The sequence below is a fragment of the Apostichopus japonicus genome, chromosome 7, assembly GCF_037975245.1.
Source record: "Apostichopus japonicus isolate 1M-3 chromosome 7, ASM3797524v1, whole genome shotgun sequence".
In the NCBI taxonomy this organism is placed as follows: Eukaryota; Metazoa; Echinodermata; class Holothuroidea; order Aspidochirotida; family Stichopodidae; genus Apostichopus; species Apostichopus japonicus.
The window spans coordinates 14,243,784-14,270,908 of NC_092567.1; the positions used below are offsets into that span (position 1 = coordinate 14,243,784).

At 37.2% G+C, this 27,125-nt stretch overlaps 1 protein-coding gene across 1 annotated transcript; it reads left to right on the forward strand.

Annotated features, from left to right (window-relative positions):
• The first annotated feature begins 4,194 nt into the window (after positions 1–4,194).
• On the forward strand, positions 4,195–26,941 carry LOC139969409 (uncharacterized). The gene is made up of 8 exons (XM_071974343.1): positions 4,195–7,267; positions 8,425–8,569; positions 9,045–9,145; positions 10,203–10,505; positions 11,523–11,638; positions 12,824–12,997; positions 14,901–15,002; positions 26,302–26,941. The coding sequence occupies exons 1-8, from the start codon at positions 7,202–7,204 to the stop codon at positions 26,348–26,350; spliced, it is 1,056 nt and encodes a 351-aa protein (XP_071830444.1). The 5' UTR covers positions 4,195–7,201; the 3' UTR covers positions 26,351–26,941.
• The last annotated feature ends 184 nt before the right edge of the window (positions 26,942–27,125 follow it).

Genomic DNA, 27,125 nt, shown 5'->3' on the forward strand with positions numbered 1-27,125 from the left:
ACAAAATGCAAGCAAGCTGCAGAATGTTCAGGTTGGTTGTGCATGATAAATTAATGGTAGTTTTATCATTTCAATTTGTATATGGTGGCATCCAATAAATATATGTTGGAACAAGAGTGGATAGACGGTGTGGGTCGAACCTCTTTTTCATAGCACACATACATTCAAAAGAAAATTGTTGAAAGATGTAATTTGTTCCATTCAACTCGGCTGCGCCTCGTTGAATGGAACATTCCATCTTTCAACTCATGAAATATTTGCACTATTGCACTCATAACCATTTATTATTTGTATAATATTAAATGCCTTCGATGTTGGATTAGCCTCAAATTCGACATCAGCAGTAAAACAGTGACTAGCAAGACCGTTCGCTTATCCATTTGAAATGTCTGTAAGAAATTTGAATCTGGGTTAACGTGTAATGAATATAGTAAAACGGGATTGGTTTGAAATTTGAATACAGTATACTGTTCACGTTTATGCGCAGTGGTGTATGCAGTAGAACATACCAAAATAGTACAGCACTATGGCGGGAAATCAGTCTCAAATTGTGGGGAATCGACTTATATCGATTTAAATCGACATATACCAATTTCCTTCGACTTATACTAGTTTCCAGCAGCTTAAATTGACTTTTACCGATTTAAATCGACATATACCAGTTTAATTCTACATATAATCGATCTAAATCGACATATACCAGTTTAATTCTACATATAATCGATCTAAATCGACATATACCAGTTTAATTCGACATATCATCGCGATCGATTTAAATCGACATATACAATTTAAATCGATGATAAGTAAAATAAATCGGTAAATGTCAATTTAAATCGACATATACCAGTTTAAATCGATGATAAATAAAATAAATCGGTATATCTCAATTTAAATCGACATATACCAATTTAAATCGACTTATACCAGTTTAAATCGACATATTTAAATCGACATATACCAATTTAAAACAATGATATGTAAAATAAATCGGTATATGTCAATTTAAATCGACATCTGCTAGTTTAAATCGATGATATGTCGAATTAAATCGGTAGAAGTCAATTGCCTTGGACTTATACCAGTTTCTAGCAACTCAAATTGACATATACACTCAAAAAAATGAAGTGTTAAATTTGAATCGTAAAGTGTTGAATTTAACACCCCACCCTGTTTGGATTAGGGACAACACCCACCGGGTCAAATTAACACTTCAGAAGTGTAACATAATATAACACTTTGCGAGTGTTGCCTTAACAACACCCATACAAGTGTCAAAATAACACTTCCTGGTGAAGGTACACTACAGGGAGTAAAATTAACACAATAAAGTGTTCATTTGTTAAAACTTCTGGGTGTCAACATGACACTTCAGGAAGTAAAATTAACACCATAAAGTGTTCATTTGTTAGCACTTCTGGGTGTCAAAATTGCACTTCAGGGAGTATAATTAACACTCTAGTGCACATTTTTTGGCCTTCTGGGTGTCAAAGTTCTGCTTCAGTGAGTAGAATTACCACCATATGGTGTTCATTTGTCATCTGTGTCAAGATGATACTTAATGGACTCTCAACACACAATAGTGCTCTCTTGTTTATACTTCTGGATGTATATTTAACTGCTGGTTTGTAAAGTTTTACATGTTTATTATGTAACGCAAATACAATACTGTTATGTAAAATTTTGCCAGAAAAGTTTACATCGCACCCGTTTAGAAAATATTTTATACAGGTTTTAGGTTAATTATTACCTAGTAATTAGGTAAACAATATGGATGCATGTTTGAATCGCTCACAGCAGAAAGTTACATTTAAGAGAGAGCAAAAAGCAATGACAACACAAACAATTCAGAATGTGGGATTTTCTACTCTACTACCTTCCTATTCCAGAGGTCCATTTATTATATCCCATTAAATGTAAAACGAACAATTTAGGCTATAAAAGTATTGTCTTGTGGAATTAAGTCAACTTAAAAGTGCCAACATTTTCAAATGCTACAGTGCAGTTACTTGGTCTTTATTTTTTGCACATGCCTTTTGTTTCTAGATTAAAGACAAAGAAACAACTCTTCCCAAAGTCAATTTCAAATAAGCAACAACTTTAGAAAAATTCTGATCCATGGGATGAGAAAACATGGAGTGCTGTGTATGATGACTGCTACACTACAGTGACTATGTCTTTGTTGTTGGCAAATGCCTTTTGGTATTCCAGATTAAATGCAAGAAACAACTCTTCCCAAAGTCAATTTCAAATAAGCAACAACTTTAGATACATTCTGATCCGTGGGATGAGAAAACGTGGAGTACTGTCTATGATGACTGCTACACTGCAGGTACTTTGTCTTTGTTGTTGGCTCGTGCCTTTGGTATTCCAAATTAAACACAAAGAAAAAACTCTTCCCAAAGAAAATTCCAAATAAGCAACAACTTTACATACATTCTGATCCGTAAGATGAGGAAACATGGAGTTCTGTCTATGACAACTGCTAAACTGCAGTAACTTTGTCTTTTTTGTCGGCACGGTGAGCATAAAAATCTCGAATCTGGTTGCGTTTCACACCACCAGGCAACTTGTAGACAACTTTTTGGAAAAATTCCCAGGCACCGAGACTTGCAATTTGGTATATTTCAGATTTAACAGGTAGAATAATTTGAAGCAAACATCTTTGGCTTCATAAATGTCCTCTGGGGTAGGGCATGTCTCTGGATGATCACAAATGACTGCTTGGGGTGTATTTTGCTTCCTCCAAGAAGTTACACATATTGCTGAGGTCTTTCTGAAATCTTTTGCAAATAGAATTCCAAGTTGATGCTTCCTAAGTAACAACAAAGAAAAGAAAATTCCCATCATAATGAAGTTGTGTTAAAACCTTCTTGGAGCATAAGCAGTTTTTTACATGTACCCCTCACAAAACATGAACATTCCTAAAAAAAATGCCCACAATTTAATCAGTTGTGATTCTAACTTCTTCAAGTACGTTTGAATCTAGAAAGCCAGATGGCCTATAGTGATTACTTGTCAAAACAGGAACTTGCATTAAACTTTCATCAGACAAGGAAGGCAACTTTTATAACCAATGCATCATGTTAACAATGCTTAAAGCAATGCTCACTCCCACTGCAATTGTGTAGATTGATATGAATTATAACAGCTAGATCACTTCCATAAGATAGCTAAATTATAGTTGGGCCTAGGCCTAGGTCTAAAAGTATCACCAATCCACATCAGCTTCGGCCTACTTGCTACAACTTACAAGCTAAAATGGCAATTAGTGGTAATTATATATTGCATTACATGAATATATGTTTATCCCTTATTGAACATAGTACCAGCGTGTTCTATAGGCCCATGCCCGATGCTATTTAAAATGCATTGTCTTGAAATAGCCTAAGTATACCCTACTACTACTAGTACTAGGCCTAGTAGTACTACTTAAAAAAGTGACTCGCAGGGTATACGAAGTTACGGTTAACGCACAAAAAGGAATAGAATGCACTAGATTACAATAAAGGCCTAGACCAAAGTCCTCCGTCCGTCCGAAAGGCAATTCCGTTTAATGTTTACTTGTATGTAGGCTACACTGATTCGTTGACAATTATGAGTTGACTATGACAAACAGCAGCTAGCCTATTATATTAACATATAGTATGACTTTAACGTTAGGTCTACGTAACGCAAGCGATTCAAATGCATTCGTCTACCCAGCTTAGTCGTGGGTCTCTAAGCATATCTCGTTCTTGTCACGTACACTTACATAATATCAAAACATACCTTCGAATTTTTCAATCAATTCTTCCAGGCCCCAGTCTCCTATAACGTCATTTTCATGCCATTGTAGCTCGTTATCGCACACTGAGTACGTAACGTTTTGTGGCTTGAACGTATATATGGCTGTGGTTACTATAGTACATTTAGTAACGATAAATGTCGACAAACTGGTACAAGTATTGCTAGGTACGGTAAATGTGTGTTCACGGTACGGTGGTACTTACACTAAGAATCCAGCTGACGGGAGGTTTGACCAATCAGAATACTCGAACTGAAAGTACACTTCTGCAGGTGTTAAAAAATTCACGCTACATAAATTATGTAACCCTACTCAGGGTCAGAGTAACCCTTCAGGTGTAGGGTGAACGGCTACACCTGGAAAGTGTTAAAATTCAACACTCCATTTTTTTGCGTGTACCTATTTAAATCGACATATCATCGATATAGCTCATTAACATATTCCAAATTCCGATTTTGGTGATGATTGACATGTGAAGATACATCACGTGCAGTCACCTGACAAGGCGGGCGAATAATTAAATAGTTCCAAATTTACCAAGCTAGCAAGGGTGTTCATCATGATTATGTCAATGGTAATCAGGGCGTATCCAGGATTTTTTTTAACCCTGGGGGGAGGGGCGCGAATTACTATCTAAGCGGAGCGCCACCATCAGTTGGCGCGCAGCGTACAAGATCATTTCTGGTTTTGATACCCCCAGATCACCGGAAATGGCACTTCTCGGGCTTGAAATTACCAACCAGATGTACACTTCTGCCTGAGAACCAAGAATTTCCCAATAGTTTTTTTTTTGTTTTCATCCATAACCTTTTTGAAGATGTCACCAGTCACACATCATGTTCGACCTCACCGCATCTCCTATGTGGATCATTGCTTTTTGTCTAGGTGATTCTACGTCGCGGCCCACAATACCCGTAATCCCCACTTTTCAAGGTTTTAAGCCCATTATTTGTTCAGAATTTGAAAACTCACAAATTCTCGTAAATAAATTCACTTCAAAACATACCCATAATGTTGCACAAAATTTCATCTATGTACAACCTATACAGGAAAACCTTCAACCCCTAACAGACCGATCAAAATTGCATGGAGGGAATAATGATGAAGAATGGTGGTCAGGGAATTTTCGAAATTCAGACACAGTTAATTTATTGGTGTACATCTATTAAAACCTCTTATAACGGCTACTATAAAACTTCGTTGAAGGAAATGAAAAAATACCAGATATTTCCGAAACCGAACACTACACATATCTACAGTTGGAGGCTGTTCATCCTCACTGATATGATGTGATATCTGCTGTTTGCTTTAAAAATTCGAATATTTGAAAGGAGACTGAAATAAGGAACTATTATCTGTTTATTGTGTAATGCTCCACCCGGGTGTAACGATGAGCCTGGCGGGCTCCTGGCCCAAAGGGGCCCCTATCAGGAGGTCTAAGCGAGGGCGTCCTCAGACATGTTTACAGGGGGGGGGGTCAGTAGGTCACAAAGGTGTACCACACTTCTTGATACTAAGCGGAGCGCCACCATCGGTTGGCGCGGAGCGCACGACGATTTCTTTGCCAAAAAATACTCCTAGATTGTCGGAAAAGGCACTTCCCGTTCAAGTTGCATTTACACATCGGTTATTTTGAGATCTCATGTCTTAGGATTTTGACTTTCAATAATTTCAGTAATGCATTATGGGTCCGTATGCAATGAACATAACTAGAGAACTGTCGGTTGGGAAAATCATTGAAATGTCAAATGCTTAACTTTTTTTTTAAATTTGTGAGTGGGGAGGGGGAGTGGGCAAGTGCCCCCTATACTGTATGGAGTGTACTGGAGACTACTGTACAAATACAGTAATCAAACTTTAGCATATACCTAATTTCGGCTGAAACTTTGTCTCCATCTAAGCCTAATTTCCTGTGCTTTTTTACTTACCAGATAAACCGAAGGCATCTTTATTCTTACCTTTTATATTATATTTATATGCAAGCCCTGCCTTCTTTTTCAAATGAACGCAGTTTCAAGTCTGTTGGGTGGTGGGTTATTGTTTTAGAATTTTTCAAAAAATCATATGTCCCGATGTTATACTCAGTACAACCATGGAGCTATAAATAGCTCCATGGTACAACATTGGCTGGAATTGGATTTTAAATAATATACTTCGTTTTCGATTATAATAATAAATAACATAACTAGCTCGACACAGACATTAATACCCAGTGAGCCCATGATCATGATGTCGGTATTCCGTATCACGTGAAAATATGTATATTGTCTTGTTCAGTCTTTGCATGAGTTTTTCTTTCCCAGTAAAACGGGCCCTCCCTATCCAAAGAGGTATACCCTTTTTCTGTGCATCAGTATAGCGGAGGCCCCCTTTTTGGTCGGGACCACCTGGTTAGCACGGTCTGAGCCCATAGGAGTTACGCTACTTTGCCCCACATTCTTTTCTTTTCGAAAGACGCACAGTTTCAAGTTCATTACACACTGAAGGCATCGATTCTCTATCTGCCTTCAGTTAAGAGAAGATCTTTGGATTTTCATCCCTATGGATGGCTAGATATTGCTAGATATCCATACAGTACAGTGCCCTTGGGATTTCTTGGATTTTTCGGGGCCTGATCTTGGGAAATTGCAAAGTCGGAAGTGGTCACACTCCATGTAGGTCAGTGTACGACCTCTAGACGTCACTAATATACCCGATCACTTGTTATCGATGAAGTGGTGTGTTGTCGGACTTTGTCAAGGTCTTGGTACTTCGGGCGAAGGTCATTAATTAAGTTTCGTAACTCATCGGGAAGCGATTAGAGGGTTGGGCGTATGTTTGTATGGAACGCCAAAAGCGAAACGCATTTCGTTGCCTCGATCGACTTCGCCTCCTTCTATTTCGTTGCCTCCCTTTATTTCGTTGCCTCTATTTGGATGCCTCGTTCTATTTTGCTGCCTCCTTTTATTTCGTTGCCTCCTTTTATTTCGTTGCCTCCTTTTATTTCGTTGCCTCCTTTCATTTCGTTGCCTCCTTATATTTCGTTGCCTCCTTCTATTTTGCTGCCTCCTTCTATTTCGTTGCCTCCTTCTATTTTGCTGCCTCCTTCTATTTTGCTGCCTCCTTCTATTTCGTTGCTTCGTTCTATTTCGTTGCCTCCTTCTATTTTGCTGCCTCCACCTATTTCGTTGCCTCGTTCTACATCGTTGCCTCGTTCGATTTCGTTGCCTCGATTGAATTCGCCTGGTTATGTTAATTAGGTATTGCAGGCATGCATTGGTGGGCGGAGCTTGTTTCTCCTTCGGTCGCCACCGGCCGGTTAACGCGAACGTTACATGGTCGATCACAGTGCCTAGCACGTACTGAGCAGCCTAGCGGGCCCAGCACTGAACAGCCTCTCTGGTCAACTAGCTAGCCTCGTTAAGTGACGGCAAAATGGAAGATATCTTAAGAAGATTGGGATATGACCAGACGGTAATTGACAATTTTGTGAGAGAAGGGGTATGTATGAACATGAGACATTTCAGTTTATTAGCCTGGGCCTTGGGTAGCTGGAGCCTAGCTATAGGGCTATATAGGCCAGGCCAGGGGGCTAGGCCTAGCCTGGTGCATGATCAGGACCCAGGCCTAGCCTAAGACTAACGTTAGTAATTACCCAAACCAATAACAAGGTCCTTGAAACGTGTACCCAAAATTTCCCCTCAATAAGAGTCCGACCAAAATCTAATATCATTCTATATAACTGATTCCTATACATTTACATAAGTCTAAGCCTATATCACAATACTTTTCAAAGAAATACAATTAGGCCTAGTATCTACGAGTACGACCTAAAACCTCTTGGCCACTGATTTTTACATAATGGTTGTAGAAAAGGGTAAAATTCTAATAGTTCTTAGATGGCAAATGATACCTGAAATAATATTTCCAAAGGTGCCTGTCGGATGTGCAGTAGAAAATATCGATGGCTACACACAATGATGCGAATGTTGATAATAATGTTAATATTAATTTCACATGTATAAAAAAATTACACCTGATGTTAGGCCTATTCCTTTTTATTGCTTATATTCAAAACACTTTCAAACAAACATTGGTAGGCTAAGTTAGTTATAATGACATGTTGCTTTCTTATCTGAAATTTACAAAACAGTTTAGGTGGTCAAATACTGTTACGAGAGGTTGATTGCTGGGCCTAGTAGGTTAAATACTGGCTTGAAAATTTCATGCTCCGGATAAAAGTAAATTTGTACTTGTTGTATGTTAAATATTTAATGACTTCTATATATTGTCATCTCACTGTGTGCATAGTGTCACAAGATTAGAGTGATCCACACAAGTTGAGAGGATCATCGATGTATCAGATACAGTACAAAGTATTACATTTTAAAACAGTGAAAGGTAAATTTGTGCCCTTTGTGCCGCCACCATAATAATAGCAAGGAATCATGACACCTTTTGTGTATTTATTGTTTGCATAAAAAAATTTGTGGTTTTAGATGGAAATACGTATAGATACCCCAACCATTGCAGCCTCTCAATCTCTGTCCAGGCTGTCTGTATCATTCTTTATCATGCAAAACTTTCAGGTGTGAGATTTGTACAACACGCTTCGGACATGATCGTTGATTAAAAGATTTCCTTCTTACAATTTACAGGTCACACCAGAGGGTGCAACACTACTGAATACTGGTCAATTTGAACAGCTAGGAATTCAAGGCTTTGGGAGGCATGCCATCTTGATCAGTCGGTGCCGAGCACATCCTCTAGGTTCCCAGGAGGCAGCTGTCCCAAGCAGACAAGGTACCATGATAAGTACTGGGTTTCTTAAAGCCTAGCATAAGCCTAGTCCTGATTCTATTATCACCATACATCACACTGATAAAACTTATCCAGGCCTTTATTATATTACTATTTACACATATTACACTATTTACACATATAGATGGATACAACCACAACAATCATATATATATATATATATATATATATATATATATATATATATATATATATATATATATATATATATATATATATATATATATATGGTTGTTGTGGTTGTGAAGAACATATCCATCTTTATGTGTAAATATATATATATATAAATATATGTATATGTATATATATATATATATATATATATATATATATATATATATATATATATATATATATATACATAGATATGACTTGAAAAGTGACCTGTAAAGCTCCATTTAATCTGACACTGTCACTGTATTGGTTTAATGTTGTATTTTTTCTCATCTCCACACAGATGCACGTAGGCATGTTTCCAATCTGTTTGCACCATATGCCAAAAAAAAGAAGAGGTCGTCAACCACCCTAAACTTTGTCTGTTTGGCTTCACCTACTGTAGTGAGTATCTGCATGTAGATGTTGCTTATGATGACAATATATTTTCATACTCTTAGTGACTTTCACCCCCCTCCCCCAAGTTGGTCTATAGACTTCCTTGTAGTTGTCATATGTCTTGAGTGTTTATCATAATGATGCTTGGGTTGGGCTTCATTCATGGTGTTCAGGGATTTGGGGTCAGTGATCATCTAGTGGTCACTTTGGGTCATTTTATGGAAATACAAAAAATGCTTCTTCTCCTACAGATTAAATTGCAGAATCTTGTGTGTTTGTCATAATGATGGTTGGGTTGGGCTTCATTCAGGGTGTTCAGGAATTTGGTGTCAGTGGTCATCTAGTGGACACTTTGGGTCATTTTATGAAGACACAAAAAATGCTTCTTCTCCTACAGATTAAATTGCAGAATCTTGTGTGTTTGTCATAATGATGGTTGGGTTGGGCTTCATTCGGGATTTAGGTTCAGTGGTCATCTAGTGGTCACTTTGGGTCATTTTATGGAAATACAAAAAATGCTTCTCCTACAGATTTAATTGCACAGCCTTGAGTGTTTGTCATAATGACGCTTGGGTTGGGCTTCATTCAGGGTGTTCAGGGATTAAGGATCAGTTGTCATATAAGTGGTCATTTTTGGTAATTTCATGAAAACACCGAAAATGATTCTTTTCCTACAGTGTTTATGGCAATCTTGATTGTTTGTCATGTAGATACTATTGTAGTGCTTCATCACTGAGTGGTTTTCAGGGATTTGTCTTCAGTGGTCATCTAGTGGTCATTTTTGGTCATATTATGAAAACACTGAAAATGCTTCTTTTCCCACAGTCATCATTCAGTCCCCTCTGAGGCATTTGAAATCATTATGAGAAATCACAAGAAATCTGTCATTTTGCATTGTGCAAATATGAGGTTTTGGCATATTATAACTGTTACTGTAGGTAGTAGTAGTCAAAAGTAAAATAAGCATTGTTATTCATCATTGTAATTGTACAGGTTACATATTTGGTATGAGCTCTGCACCATTGGTGCTCTAGTTCCCAATATGTTCATTCTTTTTTTAAAGAAATACAGAATCCCTGACATCAGAAAAAAAGTCTTGAAGGCTGCTGGCCTTGGCCACAAGAAGCTTATTCTGGATGCTGCAATGGCTGCGGGCGACCTGCAGGAGACCCTGTTCAGTGAGTTTCCCAAACTGCGGGATGCCGGAGGGTTTCAGTTTGCAAGGACACCTGGACACCAGAAGGAGATAGAAGTGATTCCATTGCCTCCCGGTGGAGGATACAGCGTGGCCAACTTGAAGGCTGTTGCCAATCAAACATTTATCTTTTTACGGCCGATCCAGAGAGAATTGGACATCTCTGAGCTGGTTAGTACAGTAGTATTTGCAATAATTCACAATCTCCTTCCAATAACTTTAGACCCCAAAAATATCCCAACCCCTTATTCCCAGTAATCCCAATTTACAGCAATTAGCTAGGGCCTCTAGATAGGTAATGCTATCTAGAGTGGAATGAAGAGATGTTTATGTGATGGTATTTATGGGTTTTTTGTGGTTTTCTTATTGCATTAGTGACTGACTGAAACAAAATGCATTGTGTGCCAGTGGAAAAAGCATTTGAATTTGATGAAGTGTAAATTTGGTGTTTGTTTCATTTTCGAGAAGGGGAGGGTGTGTTGATATTTTTACATCAAAAGATTTAGATGCCAAGTAGTGCTATCATTTACAATTGTAATGTTATATTACTTAAAATATTGCATAGTTCTTTATTAATTTTGCAGCCTGGACAATTCAAAATTGTGAAGATTATTTTTAACAAGAATTCAAATAATAATGCAAGGAATCATGACACACATTTGTGTCTTGTTGGGGTCATACAGTCAAAATGCTTCTTCAACAGCTAGAATTGGATGATTATGGCATGTGGTCAATATAGTACAACTGAGCAAAACCTATGTGCATTAACTGTGTACACATACATAAATGGTTTCTTCATGTTGAAACAGTATAACAAGTCCTCCCTTTTAGTCACCTCTTGCTATATGCAGGGAATACCTAGGATCTATCCTACTGTCCTCAACCAGGAACTTCATGGTGGAAATGTTCAATGTCGAAACGTTAAGGGAGATCTTTTTGAAATGTTCAATGTAGAAATGTTAATGGAGATCTTGATAGTTGGCAGGATATGCATGTAGTGATTATGATCCCTATCATTTTATGTTGAAGATTAAATGTCATCTGCGGTTAATAGAAGTAGAAAACAGAACATATAAACTAAAACTCTACTGTCAACTGAATGAATTTTCATGCTTTCACTTCTTAACTAAATAGCCTCTGTTTTAGATTTTTTTACATTGATGTACTTCTATTGATTTGACAATTTAGGATGACGCTGGTGAGCAGCCCATAGTAGATGACACTATGCAGGAGTGCTTTGGCTGTGGGGTCGACATACCCGAGACAAGGCTGATAAAACATCGACAAAGCTGCTCTGGTATAAGGTAATTGTGCATGTCCCCAGTTAGCTAATAATTGATCAGTTATTGTTAATATTGCTGTGTATTGCATGTGTAAACCTCATGCAAACCATAGGTTGATAGAAAAACAACGAACAAACGAAGAAGTCATTCTGTGCAGGTCTCTTGGACCATAGAAAGCTGAAGGCTGAACATGAATGCACACATATATTCAGGGCTAGATGTAAGCAAGACCCCCCCCCCCCTTCCTGGTGGTTTTGCAGCTTAATTGTCAGCTCTGAGACATCTTATCTCATATGCTTTAGATAGCAAAAATTGTGTTAGCCAGTTCCAAGAAAATGTTTTTGTAGACTATTTGATTAATTTCTGAGACTGGCAGTTCCTACACAACCTTGTATCTGTTCATTTAAATCAAAATTTATTTTGACAGGCTTTCTAAATGTGTTTCTTCCTTTGTTTCACATTCTGCAAATATTGAATAATAACCCACTGCCTGCCCATGAGGTCATCGTTAGGCTATCCATAAGGAGCGACAATTTCCACTAGGAATTTACACTGGTTTGAAGCCGCCATGGTGTACCTTGTGATTAAGGTTGACTTAGCATTGTCAACTAAGCATATAAGTCAATCATTTTTACAATGGAAACTGTCAAACAATAACGTTTTAAGGCTGGTTAGCTAGCGGCGAGCCAAGTTGTTTGAATGAAAATCTATCGCCTGTTTGGTAATTAAGTGTCTTATATTCATTGTATTGCTGACTGCTTGGCAGGCTACAAAACAATACATTGAATCAACTAAGTTGACTTATATCAGGTGGTACTTAGCCACTGTGTAATATTACTTCTTTGTATTAGTTCACTGGTCATTATCTGTTACATCATAGTAAGTTTGCCTCATTCTCACACCAAGGGTCAATGTAAATATGCATATGGCTTGGCTTCCTTAATTTACAGTACATCTCAGGTATGAGACGGCCTGAATTTTAGTCTGCATATGGCCCTAGCTTGATCAAGTGGGCAGGGTGAGATTTTGACAGGCTTTTGTAGGACATATATTTTTGTTTCCTTGAAGAAATGAGAGGAATCTATGCAGTACTGTCTTAGATTTAGCTTGTTTACAAACAAGTGCACATACACTCATGCAAATGCCCACACACAAACATTATTTTTTTTAATATTCTATGTTGGTTTTGTTGTTTCCAAAAACCAGAAATGAAGTGATTGATCAGCCCGGTCTGTCTGCAATACCACCAGAACAGTTATCTACATCAATACCAGGACCAGCATCTACCACACATCCGAGACAGGCTTCTACACCAGGACCATCTACCACACAATCCTTTCTGCCAGAAACAACCCCCCACACGTCCTCTTTATCTGACAGGTAAGCAAGCCTCCCTGATTGTTTAGATCGTATTTGTGTACTGGTGTTAGCTATTGTGATCGTGCATGTATGTCTATCTGTCTGTTACTTTCTGTACAATTCCATCCATGATTTTTCCAGTGATTCCGTGCATGGTAATTTACGTGATCGCGCAAAATCTGTGGCCCTACAATAGATAGTGGAATATGTGCGTCACCTTGTTAAGTCAAATTCTACCGATGGTGCGTCAAATTTGTCTTCAAAGGTGGGCCTAAGTCAAATCAGCGATTGGTGCATCATGTTAGTGACTCAGGGGTGCGTCATGTTACACTAATAGTTGACACACCTCGATACCTTTGACGCACCCTGTCCGATAGTCTGTCATACAGCACAGTACTCAGTAGCCTATGTCTAAGTTATGCCTAGGCCTGTATTAGTATTAGGGCCGTTGTGGGTGATATAAATACTAGCCTAGGCTAATCTTACTAACGTTAGGCCTAGTCTAGGTCTATTCCAAACTTGTTTTGCGTCATCACAGATATCAGAATATCAGGACATTGCGTCCAAAGCTGGAATGTGTGTAGTCCTAGCCCAAAACTAATGAGTGTTATGAGTATATATGGACTGAATGATTTAAACATCACATTAAGAGAAAAAACTTATAGCTCTGACAGTAGCCTAGGGTTAAGACAAAATTTAAACATTTTATTAGGCCAACATTTTTCTAATTTTTTTTTTTTTGGACAGGGAGGGATCAATCTAAGATGGCCAAACCAATTAAAAAGCCACTAAAGAAATGGAGTCAAAATATAAAAGTGATTATCACGACCTGTGGCCTTTTATCACAAATTCTACAGTTAGGATATACAGTGCATTTTGCCGTATGTGCAACACGGATATAGGCATATATGTTAGTTGTAATGAGTATATGGTCCCTATTATTTTGAGGAATAATTAATTGACCTTTCATTTATCTGATGATTTTAATACCAAAGGCAAGAATCACGTAGCCCTCAGCTCTTGCTTAAAAATAAAAAGCTGTGAAATGTTGTCATATCATGACAATCACCAGATTTCTCTCTATAAGGTCAATCAATAACTTTATACATGTTCACATGTTACACAATCTATTGGTCCCATTTTGGCTGCATAATGATATGGTGATAGTTTGTTTCTTAATTACTACCACTCTTCACTTCACTTGGTTGATACAGCTTCCAAGGTGTGTTGGTTGATAGGCAGCAAGGACAAGTCATGGGCAACTAAAAGGTTGTAGGAGGCCACTAAATCGTATGACTTGTGTTAATTGTTTCACAACTTAAAGACAATGCTCAGCATGTTCTTCTTTGTGTGTCATTTATTATAAATTATTCAATCATTCAATCAATCATATCCTATGAGACCTAAAATTGTGTTGCCCCAACATACCTCACCCACACAGGCAATTCATTGCCAGTTACGTTTCATTTTATTGCATGTTATTTATATCAATAAATGCATACCTAATATCTGATTTTTCCTGCTTTCCCAGACAACACCCAACAGCAGTTTCCAACAACTAAAAGTTATAACTGCCATATTCTGAAAGTTGATCAAATTACTATATCCCAAGCTACCCTGTCATTTTTATAACGGTATAACGTACAGACTACTCAAATAACCCATGACAAAAAGGATCAACCCATATAAATCAGGTGTCAGTGCTGTTGGTTGCTGGCTTTGTGTTAGTGCTATAGGTTTATATCCTAGCATGAAAACTAAAACAACATATACATGGGAGTTGAATGACACTTGTAAAATATGCAAGAACGTTCACTTTAAGGTCATTTTCGTGTAGACAGATTCCATTAGATGTCATCGCACTTGATTGGAATATTGAGACACAATGTACATGTTAATGCAGAACTGCTACTTCCCCTTGCAGGTACACAGCTGATTATGTAAACCTCATTGAGGACGACATCAGCGATGATGAAGTCACCACTCATATCCTCAAGGAGAGCTTGTTGAGCCTAGAGGACGACAGGTAATAATATTTGGATGTATTGGTGCACCTGCTGAAAAGGGTGAAAGTACAGACCACCTTCAGTGATGTTCAACACATGTACAGTTGGGCAGTACTTTTTATTCTCCACAATGTTTATTCTTTTCTAGTTCATTGCTACATTCATTTGATTTTGCCCAGGAAACCTGAAACTACTATATATGCACACTGCAGTTGAAGAAATGGGATTCCTCCTGCCAAAATTTAGTAATTTTTAGAAGACATCTTGTCATTCCCATATTCTGAACTGTGCAGCTGAATTTTTGCTCATGCCAGTATGGTGGGAGCTATTTTTATCATGGGGCATCTATCACTCTGCATGTCCCACTGTCTATATCACTATCTTTGCTAACAACTAGTTTCAAAGTACATACATGGATCAGTTTTGATGAAACTCAGTCACAGTGACAAAGGCTTTAGGTTTTAGATGGAGTTTAACGCCTCAATTCATATATCCCTTACTATCAAGTACCTTTGCCCTCACCTGCTGCCTAGAGTAGCTGACATTGAGACCCAGCATGAATTGTCACTTTCCAGAGACCAGAAATGAAAATATTTATGTTATGAAAATCAAAACATAACTTTTCTTTTAAGTTGGCCTGTTCAATTAAAAACAATTACAAGGCAGTGAAAGTTAATTATTTAAATAACTATACTGAAACCTACCAAACCTACTATATTCATATATATATATATATATATATATATATATATATATATATAGATATATATATATATATATATACATACATACATACATATATATATATATTTATATATATATATATATATATTATTTATATATATTATATATATATATATATGCATGTATATATAAATGTATACATATATATATATATATATATATATATATATATATATATATATATATATGTATATATATATATATATATATATAAATATAGTAGGTTTGGTAGGTTTCAGTATAGTTATTTAAAAAATTAACTTTCACTGCCTTGTAATTGTTACAGTAACTTACATAACTTACATAACTTACGTAACTTACAGTATGTTGTTACTCCAGTTTCACGCCTGTAGTGTGAGGCAATCATCAGACACCCCAACTGTTGTATATTGTATCGAGTAACATCATGAATATTATTTTAGCATTTTATTATTAGCATGCATATTATGTACTTGCTCTATGTATTGAGCACATTTGCAGCTGAAAGTGAAAAACATTGTGTAACTCCAGTTGCACGTCATACAATATCACCGCTATGGTGTAAAACTCAAGTAATACCTTTCTGTAGTTTACCATGTATGTATACTACACTGTAATAAATTTCTCTGTATTTTTACAAAAGAAAAGCTGTCAATCAGTTTCCATGTTTTTTAATCAGTATGAAACATCCACTGTAAATTCACATCCAAGGTTTGTATAAAAACAGTATAATTCCTGCTTATTCTTGTAAACTTTTATATTTCAGCAAGTAAATAGTGATGTCAAGTTAAAATCGGTGTTTTCTATGGGTCAAACATAACAGACACGTCCCTACCTGTGATTCATTGATTAACGGTAAACTGTAACCGTAGGTCCTTATTTGTTTCTTAAATTATGTGATGCAACTTACCAGCTAGGTAGAAACAATTAAACACAAGAACACTGTGATACAACAAATATGAACACATAGTTATTAGTAACAGATGATGAAGCCACAAATGAAAGTATGAGTATAAGAATTTAAAATAATAAAAATTTTGGAAGCTAGGAAAGTTTAAAGAAAATGGTTACACATCTCTAAAAGAGTAATGGCGTTCCGTTATAACAATTCCTCATTCATATAAACACTTAATAGACATGCCATTTTACTTGCAACTTTAAACCAGGGAGTTGAAAAAAATATTCATCTGTTTGCACAAATGGTAGATATAACCCTCAGTGTCAACGTGTAAAGTGTGTGAACAATAGTACAACGACACATGTTTCGGTATTTGAGCAGGTTTCCAATAACATGTTTTCGTACTTTTTGGAATAATATCTTTCTTTCTTTCTTTTTAAAAAACCGCAACTTCTCAAAAGAACCAACATATTTTTTAATCCTTTGTATAGATGATTGAATTTGTTTCAAAACACATAAATGATAACAATCAACCGCAAAGTAGAAGGTTAAAAACACTCCCCCACACTGCTGTTGTCAGGTACATTTCCAAATATTATACCCAAATTGAAAATATTCAGGCTTCGCGATATCATATTCTATACCTGCCCGTGTTTCGCCAACAGATGTTGACGGTTATTGGTCATCAGTCATGCCTAGAATTAACGGTGAAGCAATGTTATATCGGTCTTATCTAGTGGACAACCTGCAGTCTTTGAAATATCTGAAAATGCCTTTGGGCAATCTCTATCACTTCTGGGCAAAGTACCTGTGCATTCTCTTTTTCAAACATAGTGTGATATTCGAACTAACATGTGGTTTGTTAACCACTCCTATAACTAGCACAGTTTACACATGCACGTCTGGTAATCAACCAATCAGAAAATTTCTTTGAGGTAATTTTAATCACGTCCGCTAAACCAAAATTTAGCTTTGAGCGTCTTTAAAAGTTGTATCCAATGCTCCGAAATGAAATATATACTGGACAATATACTTACACTTGTGAATCTTCTCGTAAGTACTTGGAGACGAGATCTCTTTAACATATTTTCACAACCAGTACATATATTGAGAACGTTACAGCTGTGCTATAGCCTACAAAATATTTGTAAAACTGAAAAAAGGGATCGATCATGCGCATTAGGAACCATAACCGAATGTACGTCACTGTTTGGACCCAGAACCTAGACACATCCCTATTAGGACCGGTATGACAGCGCCTTCTGCTAAAAACGGTAAAGATCCCTGTTTGCAGTAATTAATGCGTTGAAACCATCAACCTCTGTTAATGGGTTATCACAGCTAAATCAACATAATGCATTAATATGCATGCATGACCTCCTTTTTCTGCCTCTTTTGTTTAATCTTTTATACTGCCTTGTGGGTTTTTTAAACGAAGGTTTGATTTATTTTGCCCTTTAAAACCTCTTGAAATAATTTTAATTCCATCACTTAGCTTTCAATTTGAATATGTTACAAAGTGCTCCGTTCAGTTGCTGTCCACTCGGTGAGTATAAATATAAACTGAACCCTCGTCCAATTCAACAGTGTCAACAAGGGTTGTGTAATTTTGTTTATAGCTTGACCAAGGATAACTCAATAACAATTTTAAGTATTAAGTAAATAGCTTGGAAAAAAGACCTCACAAGTGTTGACGTCACTGAACTGACAGTGCCAAATTAGTGACAAATATCACGTTTGAACATAATATCACTAGCTAACATTAAATATATCAAGGAAATGGAATGCAGAATAACAAAATAAACCCTAATATCAGAAATTATTAATTGGATGGAGAAGCAGAGGTGACAAACATTATCAACGGGTATAGATGGCACATGCAATATATCTTCGGAAATGAATGTCATGTTATGAATTAATTACCGTACTAGTTGTTATTTATGTTGTCTATAGTATTTTTCGTCTTCCACTTCGAGGAGTTGGGATGGGACTACCGCCTGACCCCTCCCCTCCTCCCCTTCATTCTTCCAATCACTCTCCAGACCCATGCTATATGTCCATGCACTTGATGAATAATTGGTACTTATATAAGGGCCCTTAACAACTCCTAGCTGTTTAAAGATTATAGTCAAATTTTGATATGCCGAAAACCCTTAAAAAAGTATCCTATTAGTCAGTTAAAGTGGGCTTAACTGACTACTTAGGTTTACAGTGTAACAATTCCATAGAATAACATAAGACTTTCATGTCATGGTAAAAGTATACCCTCATATTAAAATTATGTTTTCGCCCGTAAAATAATCCTGTAATTAGAATCTCTCAGAACCAACCTACTTGTTTAGGATATAGAAGAATTTGTCAACTATTGAAATATTTGGACGACTAAAACACTGTAAGCAGCCTAATCTCAAATTAGTAGTGCAAGCATAGCAAGCACTAACGACTTGAAAGCATTGCGACATTCAAGAGGAAAATTTTAAATTTTCGACATGCAACTTTTCAACTTTAACAACTTAAAATAGGAATAAACTTGTCTGCCATTATATTAGTGGTGGGTCTGGCCACCAGGGCTGTTGCCATGGCAACACTATAAAAATTGGGAAAAAATCATATCTCTCGGAGTATACAACATGAAAACACAATCTAAGTGTTTAGTTACATCAATTGTATGGTGGCTGGTTGATTACAATCAAGATATGAGTCATTTAAGGTTTTTATTATGCCCAATCAGGACCGTTGCGATGACAATGCTTCAAAACTTTCTTGGGTTGGAGTTGGGAATTTAAGATAATTCATTTAATTGTAACTTAAAAACATGGAAACACAATCAATGTGTGTTAGGCATAAAACTTTCAGACAGTCTGGTTGATTGAGCTCAAGATCAGGCCCATTTAAGGTTACTATCGAGCTCAATTAAGACTGTTGCCATGGCAACACTTGGCTGACTGAATTATATATATACATATATATACATGGGGCGATCATGGGGGGGGGACGGGGACATGTCCTCCCAATATTTTAGGTGGGGATAAACGGTAGTATCTAATATCACCCCCCCCCCCCCCAATATTTGGTGGCATAATTTTTGTGTGTCGCTATAAATAGCAAATAATGCGTGGGATTATTTATCCAAATCATATTTGGCGGTGGCTAAAACTTCATCCAACACATGCTGCATGAGGTAAATGACTCTCCGTGGTCGTTTCTGTGACCTGTGACCGTATTGCATGTTGTCACTCATGATTATTATCATAATGTCTGTACATCTCTTGTGTATGAGTGAAAGTACGTACAATCATATATAAGATCCACGTCGATATGGGTACACTGGGTTTCCATTTGGCCTGTTTCCTACAAGATTTCTAACTGAAGGCGCGTAGCCAAGGGGGGAGGGTGGAGACCGCCCCCTCCACCTCGAGCATATTTTGGGGTATTTTTTGATGATATCGAAGTTTTATAGTAGCCGTTATAAGAGGTTTTAATATTTGTACACTAATAAATTAACTGTGTCTGAAGTTTCGAAAATTCCTTGACCTACATTCTTCATCATACTTCCCTCTACTCGCGCAATTTTGACCGGTCTGTTAGGGGTTGAAGGGGGTTTTCTATATTGGTGGTCCATAGATGAAATTTTGTGCAACATTATGGGTATGTTTTGAAGTGAATTATTATTCAAATTCTGAACAAATAATGGGCTAAAGACCTTCAAAAGTGGTGCCGACGGGTATTGTGGGGCGTTACGTAGAATTACCTACAAAAGTAATGATTCACATGAGATGCGATGAGGTCGAACATGTTGTGTGACTGGTGACAGTCTTGTAAAAGGTTATGAATGAAAATAACTATTGGGAAAAACTTGGTTCTCAGACAAAACTGTACATCTGGTTGGTCATTTTCAAGCCGGAGAAGTGCCATTTCCGGTGATCTGGGGGGCTATCTAAACCAGAAATTTTCTTGTACGCTGTGCGCCAACCAATGGTGGTGCTCCGCTTTGATAGTATACTTCGTCTGCATCCAAGCAAATGTCCCCCCCCCCCAATATGCGAAACAAATCGCCACCCCCTGAAGCTAACACATGCATTTTGACAAAGAAATACTGCAACCTTCCAATTGTCTTTGACACTATTTGCCAAGAAGAACTATTTCAATCTCTTTTCATAACTTGCTCATTGGTTAAGAAAAAAATCCTTCATGTTTCCCACTCAAATGAGTTATAACAAATGTTCGAACAAGTTAAGAAAAAGAGTAATTTTTGGGGAAAATCCCGGTCGCCAGTGTAATATCCTACAATATGGAACATACACGATACATGGGTATACGTTGGTAAAGATACAAAAATGAGAGAACTCAATTATTAAAGCAAGCTGGTATTTTATTGAACTGCCTTCTACATTACAAGAGCAAGTGAACAACTGTTATAGAGAGGAAGCAATTTCATATAAGAACAAACATGGCATGTATTTGGTGGGATATGTATTTTCATTAATTCCCTATGTTCTTTTCATTTAAATTTTATTTCTGTGATATGTTTACATACATATGATTTGTATAAAGTGTTATTGTGTTTGCACTTTAATTTCAAAGTTATAAGCTACGATTGTTTTTTGCTTATTCATGGCACCTTGCCAACTTCAGCTTGGCGTCATATTATACTTCTTATTGTTGTTGGAGTAAAACGCGTGGTAATAAATGTACGGAAGCGTAAAAGGGACATATTGATGAGGTGCAACAACTCGCCAATATGAAAAGAAGTTGGCAATTGACGTTTTTTCGAGATGTTTCGAGATGATATCGTTCAAAATATGAAAATGTATCTTGGTCGAGAAACATCTCGCCAAAATGTCAATTTTCCGTTTTTTGTCAGCTTGCAATAAATTCCTTCTTAATACAAGGGTATCTTCGTCTGCCAACGGAATATCCCTTTAAATTAACATGGAAACTATGTTTTATTTTCAAACATAATAAATAATACTTCATCAAAGGTAATTATCGTTTCATTCGAAATTCGTAATTTAATCACCACAGTCATACGAAATGCAATAGCAAGTTGTACAAGGGCAGAGTTAGAGCACATTGTCAGTCAAGGATCCCATCTCAAAATCTTCTCCCTAACTCATGATATGGTCGATTGAATGGAACTAATTTCGACTGGTCAAACCCCTTATTCTTCCCTGGGATGGATCACAGTGGGTAGTCTGTGATGTCATTACGGCAAATGTTTTTCAAAACCTTTCTTTTTCTATTATAATCTTCTTGATCATTTATCCTTGATATAGTTGGAATGCTCGCTTAGCTGTCAAGGTTCTCTGCCATTTTTAGAATTTCAACAAAATGCAACTGTTTTTTCTTAGTAGAAATAATACTTTTCTCTGTAGATACGTAAGTTAAAAATTATCCAGAAAAGCAAAAATACATTTTCCGTTGGATTGCCATGATCATATCATTCACTTTGTTGTTGCCAGATGCATTCAGAAAGTTCCACTTCATTTTGTAAAAATTCATATCGTCACCTTATAACATCCTATGAGGGTGTGGGTTTTCCCCTAAGGATACAGAAAAATGAGCAACTTCAGCCAGTGGAAGATATCCCTCTAAATATTCCTGTATGACGAGATCAATAAAGTTTTGAAGCTTCTCAATATAGAAGAAGTAAGTGTACACATAAGCCTTGATCTGCTTACAGGGGGTAGGAGCCGGGGGGGGGGCACAGGGGGCACGTGCCCCACTTTGTTTCCAAAATAGCAAATATGCCCTACTGGCAAATAAAATGTGCCCCTTTGATAAAGAACTGTCTTTTGGAGTATCTTAAGCCTTTGTTCATTTTAATATTTTATCTTAATTATTTATTTTTAGTCTGTACATGCTATTTAAAATGGCATCATTTTGTAGCACAGTTAACATTAAACAATCTCAATAAATAAAAAATCAATGTTGCAGCTCATTCTAATTGGGATACTATTCTTTCCCTATTGATGAATGCCTTGCTGAACTACAAAGGAGATTCACTGGAATTACTGCAGGGTCATATTATACAAATAATGAATGGTTATGAGTGCAATAGTGCAAATATTTCATGAGTTGAAAGATGGAATGTTCCATTCAACGAGGCTCAGCCGAGCTGAATGGAACAAATTACTTCTTTCAACGAATGAAATATTTGAACTATTGCACGAATGGAAACCATTCATTATTTGTATAATATGACCCTGCAGTAATTCCAGTGAATCTCCTTTGTAATTCAGCAAGGCATTCATCAATAGGAAAAGAATGTTTTATACAACATATTATATTAAGATGGGTAAAATGCACTCATGCAACAGATTGTTTTGAACAGACAGGTTTCTCTGCTCTCTTACCATTGAAGAAAGTGCTACCAAAAAAGTATAACCCATGGTTCTATTTCATAGAGTGGAATAGAGCGGATTTTGCATGCAATCAACGAGCAATTGACCAATCAAATGACCAGAATACAATTAGGTGTTGTATAAACAATACTAACCCATACGGAGGAAATTATTTTTAATGCAGCAAATGGCATAGCTATTAAAGGGTGTGAAGACTCGCGCAAAAAGAAACGTCTAATGCCGGTAATCTGATCTAGTTTCGAATGAGGTGTAACAGAAGTGTTAGACACCACCATTGAAAATACAAAGAAAATACACACACAGCTTGTTACCGTCGGTAATTAGACACTAGTGTACAGTCAGTACATACAGCTGCGGTCAATACCCACAGCACATTGTATAAACGATACAGCGATGGACATTTCAGGTCCAGCTAAAGATAACAAGGTATCACGTTTCATTACTGTCTGCATTTTGTAGCGACACGAACAAAACGTCACTTGCAAGAAACAGAAAAGTTAACTTTTTCAGATGGCCGCACGCGGTTTGGGGCGAGTCTTCAATGCCTTTAAGATATCAGATCAGCTTGTGAAAACATGCACCAGTGACATTGATTTTCCGCAGTTGGATGCACAGCTTAGGTTGTTAAGGAGTACTATTCTTCAGCAATTTCCTGATGTGAAAAGAATAACATCAATGAGCACAATCATTTCTGCTACAACAGAACACCCAAATGTCCATGCCCTTACTTTCAGAACTTGCAAAACTCATTCATATATATTTGTTGGCTCCTTTAAGTACCGCTTCAGCTGAAAGATCGTTCTCCACACAGCGTCTTCTAAAGAATTATCTGGGAAGCACAATGTCACAAAAGAGATACAACATTCTGATGTTATTGAATGTACACAAATCTAAGACCAATGACTTGGATTTAACCGAGGTTGCTAAAGACTTTTATTCAAGGAATGAACACAGGAGGATATTTGTTTTTGAAAGTTCTAAATTATGGATGGAGAGAAGTACAGATGTAGGTTGATAGAGTCATGTGCACCATAACAGTATTGATAGCATACTAACACATCATATATATTTAAGTGGTATGGCCATTGGCCGGCATGTGAATCGGTTTATAGCATAACGAGTGGTTATTGGATGAGAAAGAGCCCCTCTGATGTTGTCCCCCCCCCCCGCCCACTTTTTGGAATCTTCCTACCTCCCTGTAGGCCAGGTCTGCCCAAATTTTATTTCCACCTCAAATGCATTTTGGGACACATTCTTTGGGCCCGAATTTGAGGGGCCCATTATTTTTTAACCATTTGGGCCCACATTTGTCACATTTGTCCTGATGGACGGTGATATGTAATGCAGACAAGCTGTCACAGAGATTAAGCATAAATGTCCTGCTGTGCAGTGATATGTGCTAAAGACTGTCACAGAGATTTGGCATACATGTTCTGCTGTGTAGTGATATGTGATGCAGACTGTCACAGAGATTAAGATGCATGTCCTGTTGTGTCGTGATATGTGATGTAGACTATCACAGAGATTAAGCATAAATGTCCTGCTGTGTAGTGATATGTGACGTAGACTGTCACAGAGATTAAGCATGAATGTCCTGCTGTGTAGTGATACCGTATGTGATATAGACTGTCACAGAGATTAAACATAAATGTCCTGCTGTGTAGTGATATGTGATGTAGACTGTCACAGAGATTAAGCATAAATGTCCTGCTGTGTAGTGATATGTGATGTAGACTGTCACAGAGATTAAGCATAAATGTCCAACTGTGTAGTGGTATATGTGATGTAGACTGTCACAGAGATTAAGCATGAATGTCCTGCTATGCAGTGATACCGTATGTGATGTAGACTGTCACAGAGATTAAGCATGAATATCCTGCTGTGTAGTGATATGTGATGTAGACTGTCACAGAGATTAAGCATAAATGTCCTGCTGTGTAGTGATATGTGATGTAGACTGTCAGAGAGATTAAACATAAATGTCCTGTTGTTTAGTGATATATGATGTAGACTGTCACAGAGATTAAACATAAATGTCCTGTTGTTTAGTGATATGTGATGTAGACTGTCACAGAGATTAAACTTAAATGTCCTGTTGTGTAGTGATATGTGATGTAGACTGTCACAGAGATTAAGCATGAATGTCCTGCGGTGTATTTGATATGTGATGAAGGTTGTCACAGAGATTAAGCCTAAATATCATGCTGTTTGTGACATGTTATGTAGACTGTCACAGAGATTAAGCATATAAATGCCCTGCTGTGTAGTGATATATAATGTAGTATGTCACAGAGATTAAGCATAAGGTCAAAGGTCCTTTGAGGTCAATAGCTCCTGGTTAACTTAGTAGTGTAAACTTTGCACTTACAGACTAAGAGGTGGAAGGTAGATTCCCAAAATGAGTAACTCTTATTGATTGTAAAGAGGTAAAAAGTCATTGCGGTCAACACTGATCAGTACTGAAGACTTCGTACCCAGGCTCACATGGTGTTAACGTGGATGCGCCTCACACATTGTATGTAAGTTGCCCTTGGTGAGTACAAAACCTACTAATGCTGTTAAAGATCAAAGGTCATTGAGGTCAGCATGGGTCAAATTCTTGTAGTACCGCTCAGCTAAGTGGGAAAAAAACTGGATGAATCTAACTTTTGGTATGTAGTTAGCCCTGATTCAATGGTACCAAATTATATGAATTTCATATTTGGTATATTTTGCAATTGTTGATGCCAACTCGGTGGAGCCAATTTGAATGAATGTGGCATTGACTTGTTGATTACTAAGTTCATCAGGTAAACCTTTTTTAACATGGAGTTTATTTGGCAGGGATTCACCAAACTTTTTTGGTTCGTGGTTCAAATGTTTCTGGTTGACAAATGGAGCTTCTTTCAACTATATATTACCCCAAATTTAAGGGCTAGAGTTTTTAGTCTCTGTAGGTGTCAGGTTTATGTTGACTACTATAGATATGTACTGTATAGTATTGAGATAAATTGTCCTCCGTAGTTACTGAACATGCTGCGATGTTGTAAGAATAAAAGTTGTGAAACAGAGGGAGTTACGTTACAATACGTTAAAATATGAAAATCCCACATTATTTTTTTATGGAGGGCAGATGACACACAATGTCCAAATTAAAAGTTATCTCATATGAATACTCATTGAGATATGAACCAATAATTTATCCGAAATGTACGTCCGAGTTTACGAAACTGCCCAGATTCAACATATATCCAATCATATTTACTAATTGTTTAATGTATCTATATTGTGATAGGTCCCTTAATTGTGATTGATTGTAGTTTAATGGAATATCTTTACTTGTTTAATTCACAGACAGCAATGTAGGTGCCCCTGGTGGTTATGCTTTGAGCCATCTTGTTAAGTCTGCCTTCGGTACCTTTACAGGGACAATGATCAAGTAGATCGTAATCACTGTGCTGTTATTAACCATGGTGCCTGGTGGTACTATGGCTGTGAAACATCTAACCTCAATGGTGACTACATGGCAGCAGATAATGATAGATTAAGCACACACTGGCATGAGCTACCTGGAGGTGAATATAACATAAAGTACACAGAAATGAAGATAAGACCTGTCTAGATACAGTTCTTTCCATTAAGTACTTGATAAGAGGATCAAAACTAACAAACACACTGGAGTTCAGCTAATATATCATCCATATCAGCAAACAGAAATATTACAGATACCCCAAATTTCCTCCTCCCCCCTCCCCTCCCAGCTCCTCAAAACTACTCTAAACAGACACAGACACACCCAGGTGTGTTTTACATTCAGACTGAGGACCCCATTGTTTTTTACACTCTTTAAGTCCACGTACCCTACCTAATCTTAACAATATCCATATTAACAATAGAATTTGTCTGAGGACCTGGTGATTCTTCTCGTCTGAGGACTCGCAATTTCTTTGTTCAAGCCCTCAGTCAGACATAGGCGTACGAGGCGGGGGGGCAGGGGGGGCAGACTGCCCCCCAAATTTCCAGAGGACAAGAAATTCGGGCAAAAGTCCTGAAAAATTCGGGCAGCCTAAGAGGAGAAAAAAAATATATATTTTTTTTCTCCTCTTAGGCTGCCCGAATTTTTCAGGACTTTTGCCCGAATTTCTTGTCCTCTGGAAAAAAAATTTTGGGGGGGGGGG